At 37.6% G+C, this 15,091-nt stretch overlaps 1 protein-coding gene across 2 annotated transcripts; it reads right to left on the bottom strand.

Moving 5' to 3' along the window:
* Positions 1–3,821: 3,821 nt before the first annotated feature.
* On the bottom strand, positions 3,822–11,662 carry LOC117624931 (protein trichome birefringence-like 14). Of its 2 annotated transcripts, none has more exons than XM_034356463.1 (5): positions 11,262–11,662; positions 10,374–10,634; positions 8,587–8,790; positions 5,416–5,611; positions 3,822–4,964 (listed from the first exon to the last, which is right to left on the bottom strand). In XM_034356463.1, the coding sequence occupies exons 2-5, from the start codon at positions 10,528–10,530 to the stop codon at positions 4,130–4,132; spliced, it is 1,392 nt and encodes a 463-aa protein (XP_034212354.1). In that variant the 5' UTR covers positions 10,531–10,634; positions 11,262–11,662; the 3' UTR covers positions 3,822–4,129. The 2 variants fall into 2 exon arrangements, with proteins under 2 accessions (XP_034212354.1, XP_034212353.1); XM_034356462.1 differs by having other exon boundaries at positions 11,297–11,662.
* Positions 11,663–15,091: the final 3,429 nt, after the last annotated feature.

The raw sequence follows: 15,091 nt of genomic DNA, 5'->3' as shown, positions 1-15,091 counted from the left end.
TTTTGAATTTTATGGCTAAGATAATTATAATGAATCTTCTTATCTTGAATGAGTCAAAAACGGTGTTGCATTACTGCATCAAACTCTGCAATTATTTCAAGTAGGCCTAAAAAGTTACCATAATCATCTTCATAAATTTTTTCATTTGTTCCACAAAACGCCAAATTATGTATAGCAAGACATTTCACAACAGAGATGATTCTGACAATAACATTTTTCCAGTGTAGTGTATCTTTCTTGATTAGCTCTTGTAATTCTTTATCAATTGTTTGATGTGTTTTCAATCTTATTTGCAATTCAATACAAGACCTCAAGTTAGTGAGGTGTTCAATAATGCTTTCATGTTGTTTAAACTTCTCACCAAGATGTTTCCAATCTCTAGTACCTTCACTCATTAACTGACTTCAAGAATTCATTGTTTTAAACAACTTACAACATAAACAAAACACTTTATCCAACTCCTTTGAATACACTAGCCATTTTCGATCCTTAGTTTCCCCATTTGGTAACGTACAAAGATAATAATTTGAGGAAAAATGTCTATTGTGTTCGTCCATGGGGAATTGGAGATTAGTTTCTCTTATGGGATCCTTTTCTGCAAGTAAATCTCTCATTTTTGCATCAAGATTATCCCAAACTCGTGGATCATAAATGTTCAAATCAAATCTTGTATCGGGACATTCATTTTCATGGGAAAGTTCATCAATATTTTCATTTTCATCTAGATCACCAATTTCTTCATTCACATCATTCTCATTTTCTGCTAATTCTTCCAATTGAATTGGTTGTTCATATTCATTTGGTACATCTTCATCTAAATTTTCAAGTGAAGCATTGGTTTGTTTAACAAAATATTTATTCAAAGATCAGTGAGCAATTTCTTCTTCTTTTTTCTTTCTTTGTCTCTTGAGATTTCCGGAAAGTTGTTTTTTAGGAAACATTTTTTAATTTTTATAATAAACACAATGCAATAAAAAACAATAAAACTAATTAACAAAGAACAATAAAACTTGGATTTTGAGCATATTTTCTTCAACTTGAAACTGCCAATTATAAAGAACAAGAATCCCAGCCAAGTTTTCTGTTGAATCAACTAATAAGGAAGAAAAAGTTAATAAAGATATGTATTACAATTTACAAAATTTATACATCTAGATTCTATATGAATCTATTTTTTTTTAAAAATACCTTCAAAGGCATTGGTCTAGCTTGTGGATGATTTGTTTTCCAACTCTATGTTGGAGAAGATGAGAATCACCCAAAAAAATAATAATAACTTGCTTTATGAACTTCTGAGAAGGTGATACGTTAGTAAGGGTTTTTTCTTCTTCTTTTTGTGGCTAAGAAGCTCTGTTTTGATTTTCCCATATTTTGTTTTATATTATATCTATATATATTAAGCAAAAGGTAGAGAATGGTGAAACATTCAAAATACCAGAAAATGCCCTTGGTTAATGCAAATATTAAGAATTCAAATTATTAATTAAATGAGGATAATATGGTAAATTCACACTTTTTCATATTTTGAAAAAAATTTAAATTAAAAGAAAAAGCAGATAATGGATTTTTATGGAACACAACTACCCATTATCCTTTTTAATTCTAAAATAAATTAAAATTTTTTATTAAAAAAGTCTCTTGCAGGCTCGGAAACGCGTGCAGGAAGAGGCTAGTTGTATAATTAATAATGGATTTTCTTCCTTATTACGTTTCTTGAGATTGAGAATATAATAAGTGATTGATTGGCTTCCTCTTTTGTATATAGGTACAGGCGGTTTGGCTTCTATCTTCTTTTTTTAATTTTTTATATATACATATATACATAGGCTTTTTAAAAAAAATTTAGACCCTCCCTCAACTTTGGGCCCCGGGCTAGCCCTAGCCCAAGGCCGCCTCTGAGAGGAACCTCCTGCTTTTCTAATTCTAATACAGAACAAATTTGTCATTACAAAATTTCGTACAGGTACTACCGCAAACCATCATTGGATGCAGTGGCGAACCTGCGCAGGCGCAAGGAGGTGCACATGCACCTCCGGTAGGCGGAAAAGTCCATTAGAGCAGCTAGAATTGCACCTCTGTTTCAGACCAGAGACGCACGCAACGTGTTTGACGAAATGCCCAAACCACCTGGGCACTGCGCTGCAGCTGCTGCGGGCAAAAAACTGCAAGACCTCCTCTTCTTTTCCTTCAACTTTCGTTAAGCCAACTTCTAAACCCCCTTTGCTTCACTCTCAAAATGCACACAAAACTTGTACTCAATTGGGCTCTACAGAAGCTCAAAGTCCTTACTCAGGCGAAATTCCATCTGGGTATGCTGCATTTCTTCCTCAATGACGTAAATTACATTCAACTTTTAGTTGGTCCAATTGGGTTCTTCTCTAAGCAGTGTTCATTAGGAAATGCTACTATGAAACTTTGGTTAGAAGATTGTTTTTTTTTTTTCTCTTTTCCAACTGGGTATGTTTGATTTTGCTCCAATTAGTGAATTTTGGTCTCTGTAATTTTTTCCTTTGGCTGTCATTGTTAGCTTGTGGAACTGGAAGTTTCTACTTGATTATTATTCAGAAGTTATGCTGCAATTATGACATTATGTCAAGGTTTGAAGGACTAATATAGGGTAAGCGGTTGATAGTAGGCAATCCTACTACTTTGAACATGTCAAAGCAGCAAAAAACTAGTTAGAAGCTTGATATAGTTGTACCTATTTGCTTTACTGTGGAACATACAAATAGAAAAGAAAAAAAAAAGCAATTTGGTGTCTGTTTATAGATTATACTCCTTGTCCCTTGTTGCTGATTTTGATTATGATTTTACATGTATATTGTTTAAATTATAAGGATATTTAGTTATTTTTTTTTTAAATAGCTCTTAACTTTTGAAATTGCACCTCTCTTAAAAAATTCCTGAGTCCGCCGTTGATTGGGTGTGGACAGAATGGTGGCCTCTTCCAAGGGGGACGCATCAGTTATGATTGGCCTTGGACGTAGATTAGTGTCCCTTATCTCTCAAATGGGTTCTTCATTTTCAATTGATGGAAAGTTCGATTGCCTCGTGCATGCTTTCTCGAAACCCAACTCAACAAGCAAAATGAACTTTGGCAGCAAAGATGTGGTTTCTGGCTTTGGCAGCAAAATGAACTCTCAAATGGGTTCTTCATTATTTGTAGGACAACCTAAACTTTCTATTTCCTGAGATTGGAGGCCATGAGTGTGGGACGTAAGAGGTTGCGATATGACACTTCCTCGTACTCCCCGTTACGACAACGTAGACTTTCTATTTCCTGAGATTAGCTGCTGCTTCTGCTTCTGCTTCATCAGGAAGAGGCATGGACAATATTATCATCGACTCCAGGACTACATTGACATTTTTACAAGAAGACTTTTACAATAAGCTGGAATCGACTGTGAGTAAGGCCATAAAACTAAAGCACATAAACAAACTCGTTACAACCTAAAGCTTTGCTGCAACACAAAATCGGAGATCAAAGCTCCAATAATCACTGCACATTTCATTGGTGCAAATGTGGAGTTGAAAGCTTTGAATACCTTCATAAGATTGTCAACTGATGTTGTCTGCTTTGCTTTCGGACCTACTTAATTAGGTATTTCCATCATTGGCAACATGGCAAAAAGGAATTTCTTGTTAGGCTATGACCTCAACAAGGACAATCTCTCCTTTAAGCCTACTGATTGCACTAAATATTAACTAGCCGGTGAGTGCATATGTGCTTGCTTATATGTTTGAAGAACAAAATTTTTAAACATCAACTGCATTTTCAACTAGCTAAGCTATTGTCGACATTTAAGAACTTGCAAGGAGCCTGAAAAAATACCTCTCATAAAATTAATTAGCGGCAAGCAATGGTACAATACAGTAGAGTACAACTGACAGAGACTGCTACCCATTCAGAGTATGAGGGTACAGCTCACTCTCTCGGTGTTAATCAAACACCTGTGTGAACAACTAGCATCCAATTCAATGGAAAATGATTTGGAAATCGGTGCTTTACCTATTTCTATTAACACCGAAATTTACAACAAAAGAATTTCATACCAGAAAACAATTGGCCTTCTTTTCAGACCATGAAGAATAGCAGATTTGATCTACGACGTGGATGTGGTAAAGCCTCCTATATTTGTGCAACAAGGAGTTCATTCCATGCGTCTGGAATTCCAGGTAGGCACCAGTGCAAGCAATCATTTATACCGGCATTTCCTTTTCCTCTAATGCTGTAGTGCGATATGTGACCCTCATCCCTTAATTGAGAAAGAGCAGTTATGTCCAAAATCTTTATCTTTGTACCTTTCAAAGCACCATCGATTACTGAATCACTTGATCCTTCTTGGACCACTTCACTTCCTCCAGCCAATGGAGTAGTATTATCACAGGTACCCCCAGTATTCCAGTCACCGTTAAAGAAATGCCTCGGTGAGATAGTCCGAAAGAAAGCTTTGAGGCGAGGATGCGATGGAAGTTGTGAATCAACCCACCTGACAACACTATACACAGTAAAATTCTTGGCATTCCCAATTTCTGCACGCTTCTTATCTTCATTGGGCTTTCCATCTACATACATTACCCACCGGTTTCCATTAATCTTTCCCCTGTTCCAATGATGCCCAGTATTAAGAACAAGCACATCAAAGCGATGAAGAAATTGTCTCATGAAAGCCGGGGGACGATCCAGATGCATTGCAATATCACTGGCTTTGTCCGAGATGTTAAGGGGCACCAGATCGCAGAGGCTTGCTGACCAGTAATATAAGATAGTGGTATTAGTGTCTGGGAATCGGTAAGCCCAGCCATCAGGACGGATGGCTCCACGACGTTTGACAAGGCCATATTCCTTTCCGACATTCTGCACTTCTGGGCTGTCCTCACCACCACTTGCCATACACATCAAAGATTGGAATTGCTGTCGACCCAATGAATCTCCTATAAAAGCAATTGTTTTGTCCTGCATTCTGAAAGCAGAGTCACATTTAGAACATTAAAGCACAATAAACAATTTCTGTGTATAGCATGGCATCAAATCTTATACTCAGGAGACCACCTCGTTAAAGGATTCAGAAGGCTATATGAGAAGGATCGTTTACGACTTGAGGATATAATCTAGTGGAAAAGTTTAGGAGTGGTTGAAGTGGGAACCAGGGGAGAAGCATATGCTTTCAGTCTAAAAATAGAAACAAATTGAAAGACAAGTTGAAGCTTTTCACAAGTTAACCAGGCAAGAAGCACTTAATTAGACAATCACAAACTGTACTTGGGAAAAGTTTGTAAAAATAATGGAAGATAAAAAAAAACCAAAAACAACATAATCAGAGCTGTTTCTCATCCAGCGGAAATGTCTTTGAAATGAAGAAGAAGACCATAACTTGCGCAACAAATAAATAAGTTCAAACATAACAGAGTTACCTTCTCAAGAAGGTAGAGCGCTCAAAGTCTGGCATTTCACAATTCATTGGCTTCCATCGGTATCTCTCAAAAGAAAAATCTGTTCGTTGTGTTAGTCTACATGCCCACATTTCTGATAACCACTGCTTACACTTCAACCCAGAATACAATGGCCGCCTGCTGTCTGCAACCCATCTACCCTTGGCATAATTACACGCTGCAGAGATGAAAACTGCATAACCTTAGAAACCATTTAACCATTGCATGACATGATGTGACCATGAATTAAATCTGAACTATGGAAGCCTTTCAACGTAGCAAAGAAACAATGTAAACAGTATTTCAACAGATAGATGAGACTTTCCATCGAAAAACTACACGTATAATGTATTTATATTTCTGTCAACTTCATCATAGTATAATTGAACAGTTCTGCTATTCTTTTATAGAACAATTTAACCATTGAAGATTGACCTAACTTAACCAGAATCAAACTTTACAAGAGTAAAGGACTCAGATTACATAAACAACAAGAGCCAAATTAAGATTAGAAATTACTGGTTTTTTCTAACAACATATATACCTCCAGAATTATATTTCATCAAACTGACAATTTTGATGTTCAATTATAATTATCATCAATAACATGTTTATAAAATGCCTTCCATGCGCGTTCCCTTTTCAGTATTAATATAATCTCTAGTAAACTTTATCTACAGAAACCTCTCTCCTCCCTACTCCCAACCAACCAAAAAGAAAATAAAAAGAAAAGAACACACTCATAATCAGCCAGATCTCATATCGAGCAATCTTACGTTTAATTGTCTACGAGAGTTCTTTTACACCCTGCAACTCCTTCACTCTTTTCTACTACGTCATAAATTATTCTTTTTGCTCTATTGTTTTATATTCTTGAGGTGGAGGCTGAAGGTGCTAGATTAGAATTTGGTTGGCAGTGCTTTCACCCAAGTTTTTCTTAGATCCTTCAAACTTTATTTCAAACAAGTTCTTCAATATTCTCTAGAATGCAAACAATTTGATCTGCAACAGGTGTTATGCACTTGATGGGATGACACAACTCGTTTTAAACCATATAATGTGATGTGAACAGCGAAATCATCTTCTTTTTTCTGTGAAAGACACTATTTATTTGTTTTTCTATTTTCCTTTCTAGAATTAGCAACTGCAGCACTTTTTGTCTCTATTCTTGATCTCTCCATGCCCTCCTTCCACCACACCTGATTTGGCCACACACACACACACATATATATATATATATATATATATATATATATAAAGAGAGAGAGAGAGGAAGAGGTTCCCAACAAGACAAAGACGTCCGGGAGAGATTTTAAGGCATCTTTTGAACATGCATCCTTATCTTGCTTTACCCTCTTTGTTTTTATTATCTTTCACATTTTCTGTCATTGTGGATTTGTTTCTATACAAAAGCAAATCTTTTTTTCTGGCTAAAGCCTAGAAAACCAGATAAACAGCACAAAATACCTTCTCACTCCCCCACTTCCCATATCTTCCCCAAGTTCCTCAATATCACTTCCGTCTTCCAAAGCACAATCTACAAGAACCCATCAATCTCACATTCAACCCATCTTTAAATCCTCTCTCTTAAGAACCATCATACCCAACCCAAACTTCTGCAAATTAGAAAAATTTAAGAGATAAATCTTATTGGCATCAATCAATGCAACACTGATGATTCACGGATATTCACCAATTTACTACTGTCTGAAGCTCAACAGGCTGGGACCCTGACATATGGCTTGGGCAGGTGTAATATCAAGGGCAGGCATGTTGCATTGGGTGTGGATGAGGGAAAGTGAAATGGATCAAGGATGTATGAAGAGGCGCTGCAGCTTCCTCGTTCAGTCTCTTTAATTTGTTCTTATTTTATGAAATGAATTAAAGGACAAAACAATGGATCTTAAATAATTCTAATGAAGATGATATCAGATCAGCAGACATGGCAGTATATGTGGTGTAAAACCGTAATTAGAAATAAAATTCAGCCATGTCATTATTTTCTTAAATCCAAACATGGACACAGTAAAGGCAAAAAGAAAACAATCTTGAACGATGCAACTTTAAGGATGGTGAAAACCCAAGAACAAAATTGTAGTGTATCCACTCTTTATTCTCTCTGTTACTTCACTTGCACCTATTTGTACAAATTTGCCATAAAATGATCAACCAAATGTCTAGTACTTGTACCAATAGGCCAGAAGTTAATAAACTTGGGCCCTCCTTACCAAACCTCAAATCAGATCCCATACCATAATACCATGGGAGTGGGACATCATCAAATTATCAATCTAAATAACAAAACTGTTCTTTTCCCAGATCCAACTGTCGTTTGCAACTAATTTAATTTCGAGCTTAAAGCAAGAACTTTTTAATTAACAGTTGCCATCAAACCCAGAAAACTTAACTCGTCACTTCACACAACTTCTTCCTACTCTGCCAGTCATGATCCAACTAAATTTTATTGCATATTTTCCACACACTGGAAAAAGAAACACACACGCACGCACACACACGCACACAAGAAGAAATGGTTTGGGAATTTCCATTTCACTTTTGATAGACCATCAATCTCTAAAACGGAGTCATGCATTGGTAGGGGAAGGCTTGACATGTAATTGACCAGTGAAACAATCAAACGAGGCAAAGAATAAATTGAAGGGCATTGATTGTGGCAGGACCAGATATATAATAATATGAAATTGTGTAATTACACAAATTAGATCCTTTTGCCTAACCAGTTTCTATAAACACCACCTTGAAGTTCTAATTGTTAACAAACATCAATAAGAATACAATCATACCACGTCAAATAAGCTAATGGCGTGAAATGATCATGGTACACTGACAACAATCGATCCCCTAATAAAAAATTTCTTTTTATGGCCATCTTGGCCACCCCTGTTATATGTAATAAAATACAGTTTCTTTCTTCAAATACTAAATACTAAAAACAATTCGCAGAGGCAGATTGAACGCATTATATTTATGAGGCATGTCATTTTAACCGTCTCTACTCATTAAATTAAATAATAATAAAAGAGAGCATTCAGATCTCAACACAAGTTCAGTTCACTAAACCAAGAAAATAACTGTAATTCAGGGCAAACGGTATAACGATGAGGCTTACAGCCCAGTGAAAAGGAACTATACCTTCAGTCTGGAAAGAAGATTGCATGTTCCCATCACTTTCTTGCATTCCAGGAGAGAATGCGGCTATAGAATCTATTGGTGCAGTGCCAAAATTTTCTACCACTTTTGTATCTTCATTTGTGATCGAATGTGAATCCTTCCCTTGAACACTTTCATTTTTCTTCATAGGTTTTGAGGAATTATTTGCAGAGTCTCCAAGAAAATCTAAATCACAACAGACAATTCATCAGTAGGCAGACAAATTGAAGCAGGTTTGAAATGATTCGTGATATCAATAATATCTCCAGAACTTTATAGGTCAGCCCTTTTAGTATTGCCTAATTAAGCAGGAAAAACTAGTTATAAGTAGCTGAGACTGAAGCTTGCAATGACTTAGCACATTTCAGAATGCATCATATTCTAATTTCTACAGCATGTGAATCTGATGAGGTCAGCTAGAGATCCTTAGATCCTAATTACCTGGACAGATACATAAGTTCCCATTCACTATTTAGCTCTTTTGAGAGCCAAGCAAGCAACTAACCACAAATCATGTCATTCTCCTATCTTCATTAGCAGGCAAAACTTTCTTTCATCTCACCCTAATTGTCTACAACACTGATTTTTATTTTTTTTTCACGCAAGCATTGTTATCCACATATCCTACATCACCACCCAAGTTCAACCATCATCATATGCATATTCGGATTTTTCTTGTATAGTAAGCAAGTTGTCGATCTGTTATCATATCCTTATTTTGATTTTTCTTGTACAGTGAACAAATTTTTATTTATTTATAAGGAAACGAAATAATATTGAAAGTAAGGGAGGGAAACAAAAGTGGTCAAGATGACCACAAGAGGAAAAAAAAGAAAAGAGCCATTAGGGTACTATAAATATCATGTTCAATGCCCTCCATCCATTCATTATTACACAGTTTTACAAATAAAAATTATTATTATTGCTTTTTTTTTAAACAGCACCAAGGTAGTCCATGGCCATCAGGTTTTCTGTATACCCAGTTCTTGTAGTGTGCTCCATGTAGCTTACAGAATCAAGTAATAATTGAAATATAAAAGATGGTAGTATGTGGAGTCACATAAATTGTCAAATAAACAACATAGATTCGATAATTTTTTGGTACAGTTTCCTTCTCATTTCTTATAACTATTTGTTATGCTTTCAGCAAAAAAGGAATCTTGCTCAAATGTGTTTTAAAGGTAGGGTATTATTTAAATGTGATCACTGCAAATCATCATTCAGATGAGCAACTACTTTTTCACTGCCTTCTAACATTGTCCGGAAAGTGTGGGCTATGAAGGACAAAGCAAAGCAGATTCAGTTCTTGAGAGCGGCTACTTCAAAATGCCACAAGATACCATTTCACTCCTAGCAATCCAATATGGAAATACCAAAAATTAAGTCATAAGTTTCTATGCCACTGTGGTTTGCAAAGAGGCTGTGGCAGGCACTTCAAAACATATAGCAGGCACAACATGAAAGGGGTTTTTTGGGTCCGAATATAAAAAGGTATTAACAAAATATGTCAAGCAAGTTTGTCACAAACATTAACCCAAATAATAGTCAAACAAAAAGTTCTGGGGTAATATATGTCTCAAACTATTTAAAAATTCCAAGAAATGGTTGGGCACTTTCTTTAAGGCGTTCTTAATTTAGTTTTCATGCACATTTTAATTATTGCATAAACATAAAAATAATGCAGCAAGTTTCATTGAGAACCAAAAAAAAAAAAAGAGAGAGAAAAGATACATATGTAGCTGAACACACGTATGGATCAGCAAACAAACCTATTGAAGGCACTGTAAAATGCTCCCGGGCCAGTAGTAGAGTATCAGCAAAAGGATTTTTCTCCCAAGCCCAAAGTAATATGGTTGTACAAACCAAGGCAGCCAGAGTGAGAGAGATTGGTTTTCCCATCAATCTAAAGTTATATCCTCCTTTCATCTCCCAAGCAAAAGGCAATTGCTCAAACGCACCTCAACTTTTTGATAGTGGAATACGTTCAGCAAAACTCCATCATATAACCTTCACTGGTGATTGTTGCCACACTGGAGGGTGGAAATCAAAGTCATTGGAAGAGAAATAAAAACCCAGAAAAGGAAGTAATCTTAAATTTAATTAACAAAATATTGATGGACATATATTTGGTAACAAAAAAAAAAAACATTTATAAATAGGAACGCTCACTCAGTCTTAAAAAAGAAAAGATATATGCACGCATTACTCATTCATACAAAAAAAAATTGCATTTTCCCAATTGTGCAGACAGATACATTGAACTGGCACTTTTGCGTATAACGGGAAATGACAAAAACTATTATCTCCCACACGTAAGGACATGGCTATACCTTTGTAAGAAGACCCTAAAACAAGAATAAAAGCTTTGTGTACCGGCTAAATATGGCCGAAATCAACCTATTGGATGGAAATATCAGATGAAAAGAAGGAAGTTTCCAAATTAAAATTCAACAGATTTCAACTGAAAATCCACCGAAATTGAAGATGGAAGGAGGAAAGATAAGAAATCCCTAAAATCCAATCCTAATTAGAGCTGTAAATTCCTCATTAAGCCAAATCTAACCATCAATTACCCAAACGAAGCTGACGATCCACTATCCAAGCAAATTAACACCAAAGAATCAAAAAAAATGTTCAAAACATGACAGAGCACTCACTACTCAGTAGAAGAAAAAAAGCAGAGCTGGGTCACCTCTTTCAGTTTCTTCAGGCCTTTTTGCAGACAATGCGAGCCCGTGAAGCATCTCTGGCGACCACCATTCGACACAGATCGGCACCCCACACCACCAACCTCTCTATAAATGAGAGGCCTTCGTTCCTCTGACGATTAGCACCGCAACACACCAAGAGCTTCGTCTTCTTCTTCTTCCGCTAACCCAGAAACCTTGGATCTCTTTCTCTTCAAAAGGGGTGGGAATATGGAAGAGCAAAAGCATGAAGCAAATTGGTGTGGAAAGCAGAACTAAACGCAGAGAGATTTTTCGCAAAGAAACGGAATTTTTTTATTTATTTAAAATATTAAAATGAGAAATAAGCTGAACTATTTGTCCAGATGGCGATCTCTTAGGTGTTTGTTAGATGATGACACCACATCAGCTTCTATATCAGTTGGAACTCAGAGTTTCTCCTTTTCTATCTAGCTTTCGATTTTCTTAGAGCATTTCCACCAGTTAACTATTTGCCATAGGAAGGGGAGTTCTAGGGCAGCTACTATTCACGTGAATAGTGGCTGCCCTAACCCCCTCCAGCAAAGTGTGTTTCCAGCAGTTTACGCTTGTCATGGCATGTAATAACCCAAAACAAAATATCTAAAAAGAAATAAAATATCTAAAAAGTAGGATTAATATCTTCTAGCAAAAAGACAATTTTGCCCTCGCATTATTTAATAGGAAAATTTGACTTTTTGATCGAAAAAGAATTTGACAATCCCGTTTACGCCATTGCGTAGAGCACGGCGAAACGAGTCCGTAGACATAGAGTAGACCCGAATCGGACTTGTAACGAAGAAAATATGATCAAAATACCGCGAAGGGCAAAATGGTAATTTGGAAAAAAAAATCAGATTTTTATCTCTTCTCTTTCTCTCTCCTCTCTCCTCTCTCTCTCTCCCGCGTGCGCGACTCCCTCAACCTCCGCTCGTTCTCGGCGACGGCCCGGCCACCACCGGCCGAGCTGATCTCCGCCGTGGGTACTGCTGGAACCGCCACTCGCCCGCCGTTCTTCTCCGACCAACCTCAGCCACGGGGACGCGGAAACTAGCCGGAATCTGCCATTGTTGCCGACTTTCCAATTTGAACTTCCAGCTCGTTTTTCTCCTTCAATTCTCCACCAAATCGATCGAGTAAGGTATGGTTTCTCAGCTATTTTTCGTGTTCTAGTTGATGGATGTATGGGTTTCGATCGATTTTAGCTCTAAGGGGTTCGATTTTCGACTTGAAAATTGGCTGAAACTTCGGCCGCCGTGATCGGCCATTTCTGGTCACTTTTTGGGGTATGTCCAAGAACAAAAGTGACTCCAAATGGGGTGTTTTACCTAGGATAGGAGTTCCCAGTCTTGGTTATGAGATTTTTCGACCACCCGACATCGCTTAGAACACCCAAATCTGCTCGCGCATGAGGCGGCGCGTGGGCGAGGGTGGTGGAGTAACTCTGGACAGTTTTGAGATCCTCGTGTCGTCACGAGCGCGTAGGATTTCGCGGATCTCGATTCGGAGTCCGTTTGAGCCCCGAATGGATTTTCCATATCGTGCGATCCTTGGGTGCAGTGTCGTCAGATCGTTGGATCGCACTGAATTTTGGATATGTCGGTCTACATGATTTCAGGATCGGGTAGGATTCGACGGATTGCGAATCAGAGTCCCGGAGACTCTGAAATCGCGAACCCTGGGGCTAGGGTTTGGATTTTAAGCGATAACGCGATTTCGGCTAATCCGACCGTCCGTTTCGGACCAAATTCGCGGAACATGGTTCCTTCTCTATGAGGAACCTTCAGAGAAGCCCAGATTGGCCATCGGAGATCGTGGACCCCACGGGTCCCGGGTTGGCCGATCTGACAGCTTATCGCTTAACTAAGCATCGGATTTTCCAAAACTGATCCAAGTGTCTGAAAGGCTAATGTGGGCATAGGAGTAACTTGAAACGAGTGCACGTATTTAGGAGCCGGGGGCAGGGGGTTTAATTTAATTCTTTTTATTCAGCAGTTTATTAATTTAATATTCATGGTTAGTCAGGCACCAGAAGTCCGGTCGACCTACAGGAGGGACCTACGAAGGGTCCAACTAGCTTGGACCATCAGCGAGTGGACTTTCTTTCATACACGATTTTATATGTATGAGTTATATAAATTATTTATATAAATGAGATTACTTAAATGATTTTATAATGATTTTATACAAATAAGCTTTTATAAAACAGTTTATATGGGTTAATGTCATTATTGATCTTGAAGAAGTTTTATGAACTATTTATTTTCGAACGTGATTTGTGCTGTACAATGCTTTGATTTACGTGTTATTTAGTTACTGAAGCTCAGTAATATAAAAAGCAGAGTTTGAGAACTCTATCAGAGGAGACAGCAGTTAAACTTCAGTTTCATAAAAAGGCAGTGAGTTATTAGATTTTTCTAAAAATAGTTTATTTTAGAACCACCATGTACCCACCCTTTATTTGGTGATTACCCAGAGTTGGACTGATGTCTACGGACATCCAGTCCGATTTCAGTTTACGTCAGTGCACTTGACTTTGCCTCACAAGTTACGGGGACGCTCGGACCGTGAGTGCCAGGATTTGCGGCTCGGCAGACTTGGTGTCCCGAGACCTGCCAGGATTGCGGCTCGGCTGACTCTGTGTCCCCGAGACCTGCCAGGATTGCGGATCAGGCTGACTACGGTCCCCTGTATCTTGCCAGAGCGGCTCGAGTCGACTTGGTGTCATCGAGACCTGCCGGCGGATCAGGCTGATCATAGTCCCCTGATTTTGCCAGTTTGCGGCTCGGGTAGACTGCGTGACGCCCGAGACCTGCCAGGGGAATTGACGGATATGACAGAGGTACAAATAGGTGGTAGTTTCAAGGATTTTGACTTTTCTTTTATCTAATTATGACTTTCAGTATTTTATACCAATTTCTTTGATATTCACGCATTTATATCTTTATATGTTTGTTCAGTTATATGAGTATGTTCATCAGTATATTTATCCAAGTTTATTTGAACACTTTGTATTGAAAAATAGTTAAACGTCCTTACTTATTTTAAATGGGGGTTATTATAGTTATAAAACTGTTTCCAAAAACCTTATTTTTGTCCACTCACATTTTTCAATCTGTTTTTCGCCCCCAGGCCGTAGAAGTACGCAGGATCCACCACCGGGTCATCTCTAGCTTCCGTGCCACCAAGTAAGGTAAAGTTTTGTGGAAAAATCCTTGAGACCCTGTGAACTTTAGAAATTGCTCTGATATCTAGTTTTAGTGGAAAATTGAAGCTGGCAAATATTTGGTTACCCTATTCTGGCAGTTGGTGTGGATTTATTCGATTGTTTGACAGGTGGAAAAAGTTGGGTTTAGTCAAAATACAGGGGAGACTCTGCCGAATTTTCGGCTGGAGTCCAGAGAAAGTTTTCATAGTAACTGTAGCAGGAAGGGTAAAATAGTCATTTGTGACCGACAGTTGCCAGATGTCGAACACGCACAGGGCTTGGTTCGAATTCCAAAGTGTAATTAGGATCGGGTCATGTCATGGCAAATACTATTCATTTTTTTGTTTTTTTCACAACTTTGTTTACTTAAACAATTAATTTGGATAATATTTTCGGATAAGATTTTTAGGTTCCTACATGTCAATACTATTTGTGGGAGCATATATTTTCGTCTCCAATCAGGGCACGCCACGTGGAAAAGAAGATTATCTCTTAAATTAATTAATTAAACCAGTTTATCTGGCTAATTAATTAATTGGGATAAATATATTAATTAAGATATTATCCTAATAAA

Source organism: Prunus dulcis, chromosome 4 (assembly GCF_902201215.1).
Source record: "Prunus dulcis chromosome 4, ALMONDv2, whole genome shotgun sequence".
Lineage (NCBI taxonomy): Eukaryota > Viridiplantae > Streptophyta > Magnoliopsida > Rosales > Rosaceae > Prunus > Prunus dulcis.
This window is presented reverse-complemented; position numbering and strand designations above follow the sequence as displayed.

Excerpts from the sequence above, each read along its gene's own strand:
- LOC117624931 (XM_034356463.1), bottom strand. The coding sequence starts at position 10,530 with ATGAAAGGAGGATATAACTTTAGATTGATGGGAAAACCAATCTCTCTC. Across the intron at positions 8,791-10,373 it reads TTTTACAGTGCCTTCAATAG|ATTTTCTTGGAGACTCTGCA; the intron begins GTTTGTTTGCTG and ends GTTGTGATTTAG. Across the intron at positions 5,612-8,586 it reads ATCTTCTTTCCAGACTGAAG|CGTGTAATTATGCCAAGGGT; the intron begins GTATAGTTCCTT and ends TCATCTCTGCAG.